At 38.7% G+C, this 3,177-nt stretch overlaps 1 protein-coding gene across 3 annotated transcripts in view; it reads right to left on the reverse strand.

The window, feature by feature from the left end:
* Positions 1 to 3,177, reverse strand: part of tead4 (TEA domain transcription factor 4) — a gene marked incomplete at its 5' end in the record, with an annotated part of 29,309 nt that overhangs the window by 6,580 nt on the left and 19,552 nt on the right. For all 3 annotated transcript variants that reach the window (XM_014033625.1, XM_014033626.1, XM_014033624.1), the window contains 1 exon segment: positions 1,900 to 2,040. In XM_014033625.1, coding sequence (XP_013889079.1) covers positions 1,900 to 2,040 — 141 coding nt within the window.

The raw sequence follows: 3,177 nt of genomic DNA on the forward strand, positions 1-3,177 counted from the left end.
GTTGTAAAGCAGCTGAGAAACCAGAACAAGTTACCCTCACGAACTTGAGTGCCTAGTGACTATGCTACAAAAAAACCAACTATACTCTGATAAAAAGTTAGAAAATGTTTTTCCCTCCCCCGTTTGTGGCGCCCCCCTTGACAGATGGTACCCTTAGTGTTTGCCTATACTGCCCATGCTACGGGCCGACCCTGATCCCAATCATGTGTACAAGGTTATTTTTTTAATATTTTTTGCAGCATGATGATTCAGTTTTTAGCACTGTTTCCTGGGTTCAATTCTCAGTTTGGACCTGAGGTCTTTCTGCATGCATTTTACTTGTTTTCCTCCTGTTTGCTGAGTTTTCCTGGGCACACTGATTTCCTCCCACAGACCAAAAACATGCAAACATGTGACATGTTAGGCTGCCTTCAGGCCCAGGCCTCCCATGTAAAACAGGTCTGTAGGCTCAAAGAGATTGGCCAGATAAAATAAAAAGGCAAATACTCAGTGGTAGGCAGCGCTAATCCAAAAATTAGCTCCATATTCTCTAAAACGCTTGTGAAAATATTTAGGTTCGCAACTTCAAAAGCACTTATGCCATAGAAAAATTAGCGGAAGCTAATTTTAAAGCACAAGTTCAATTTGACGCTTAGTAGCTGACAATCCATGTACAATACATGCACAACACTGCCAACTAGTGGTGGCTGAACCCTTTTACAACTGCCGATTGCTGGGGATGTGATTTCCTGAAACAGACCTTTAGCTCCTGGTGTAAAAATTAAAAAGTTGTTGAGGATTGCTAGTTCGGCTGCTTCTTTGTCTTTTTCTTTTGTTTGTTGTAGATTTTTCATTAAAGAAACATCAATAAAGTAATTTTAAAACTGTTTATTAGAAAAGTGAAGTGATGCATTCTGGGTACATGACGGATTTGAATTGTGACGGGAAACAAAAGCACAGAGTACAGGAAACTATCATCCCTTCAAAATAAGAGCTTGGATTTTAAAGTTTTCCATGTAGTTGCTCCAGTTGACCACTAGATGTCAGTCTTCATCAGTATAACATCTTTAAATCGTTTCTGAGTCTCTAACCCCGTTGCTTCGACCAATTACATCAAGTATTGAGCTCCAGCATTTAAACTTTATTTTTTTTAAGAAAGGAGCTCTGATTGTAAAGTAAAATAAATCAATACATACTAAATTTCAGTATGGATTACAAACATTTATTGTTTTTGCTATTGCCTTCCTGCTACATCAGCAGACACAAAGCATTGTGGGAAATCAGAACCATGACCCAAAGCAACAGTCAGCAGGATGTATACCTTCACAATAAGTGTGTTTATCTGGGAGGGGTGCTGTTGGATAGATCACGTGTTGTGATTCATTGACAGTCATACCTTCTGCTGTTCAAGATAATGATGACTGGTAGATAATTAGTTATTAGCAGTACTGCATTTTAATTTTAGAAAGCACAAATCTGCTTATGAATTATAAAAATTAGGAAGGCCGCTAAACCGCAAACAAAATATTCAGGTCCGCAATTAGTGGATTTGCGCTTTAGCGGACTGGTGCCCACCACTGCAAATAACATTTTAAAAACAAAAACCTTAAACAAGCAACAGGCCCAAATCAAACAGCAGCTGCTGAACTGAGAGCTCCTTATGACCGCTTTCTCTGCTTTCAGTTTGTTGTTGCATTGTTCATTAATTAACAATGACATAAACACATTAAGAGAACCCTGAAGTCCCTGTTGGTTGTTTTGTTTTATTTGGGGCAGTGGTAGTTAGACAGCGACAGGGGCGGGACTGAACATGTGGGGAAGAATCAATAACCAACAAAACTCAAAGAATTTGCTTGGAGTGCCCAAACCACTGACTAGTTCTGTTATAAAACCAAAAATATCAAATTGTAGGTGTCTTACCTCCACTTTCTCCACCACCTGTTTGCCAAAGGAGCAGACTTTTGTGGATGAGGTGATAATCATGTTCTCAGAGCTCTCATACTGGCTGGACACACCATAAAAAAAGCTGCTGTCATCCTGCAGGTTCACACTCAGGTCCGCCTTCAAGGAAAAAACAAAACAACAAACAGGATCAACTAAACAAAATGTGTTTTCAATCTTCTGTCCTGAGTTTCCCATGTCTGCAGATCATGTTGCATATTATGACATGCTTTCATAAGTTGTATTTGTTGTAGCAGGGCTCTGAAATCGTTCTCCAACTTTGATCTTTTTAATTATTTTACATTAAAACATGACTTCTTGAAAGTTTTTCTCCACTGCTTTAGAAACTGCTTTACCTGTTGTAAATAAATCAAGAACCTGTTTACTGGATGAATATAGGAGGGAGATATAAATTTACAGTTCAAGTGTGACATGCATGCTGTTTTCTCCAACAGGTTCAAACATTAAATATCATATACAAAAAGTGGTCTCAACCTGGTTTCGCTTTTTAGAAATTATTAGCAAAAAGCCATTATTAGAAACAAAATCACAAAGTTTAACGTTTGGTTTGGTGACATTTGTGTTCATTTTCCCTGAGTTCCACTCAGCTGGTTGTGTGCAGGAAGACAATTTAAGACATGAATGTTGGGAAAAAGGTTCATATTTAAAATCAAGCATTGCAAATTTAAATTAAGATGCCCTGAGTGTGCAGTCTTGCAAGAATAAGTCAGGATGGATGGAGATGTGTGAACTTTTATTTAAGATTTAAGGTTTTTATTTCAAAGGTCCTTCAAAGCTCAGCAGCAGAAGCATAAATAACACTGTCCTGATGCATCTCAGTAATCCAGGTAGAAAAAATCAAAAAGAAAAAATCAGTAGGTCCTCTGGATGGTTCTTCTTTAGTGAAACTTTTCGTCTCTCCTCCAAGAGACTTCTTCAGTCTGATGAGTTGAAACTCAGCCTTATAAGCTCCGCCTCCACATGGACAAACAGGTTAGTCACATGCAAAATAGGGCCATCGACTAACAATAGGGTTGATTGACTCTATTGTTCATAGAGGGTCATGTGACCCATCATCTGACCCGTGTCATGTCATGTGAATGTATTCTCTAAACATGACGTCCCAGTGGCTTTCAAAACCCCAAAACACGTTACGACAAAGATTAGTTCACCCCAAAGATCCAGTTCCCTGGAAAAATCAGAGTAACATAGTGTATGCTGTTAAGTGTCAGGAGGACTGTGATCAGTTATACATTG

Source organism: Austrofundulus limnaeus, unplaced genomic scaffold (genome assembly GCF_001266775.1).
Source record: "Austrofundulus limnaeus strain Quisiro unplaced genomic scaffold, Austrofundulus_limnaeus-1.0 Scaffold1790, whole genome shotgun sequence".
In the NCBI taxonomy this organism is placed as follows: Eukaryota; Metazoa; Chordata; class Actinopteri; order Cyprinodontiformes; family Rivulidae; genus Austrofundulus; species Austrofundulus limnaeus.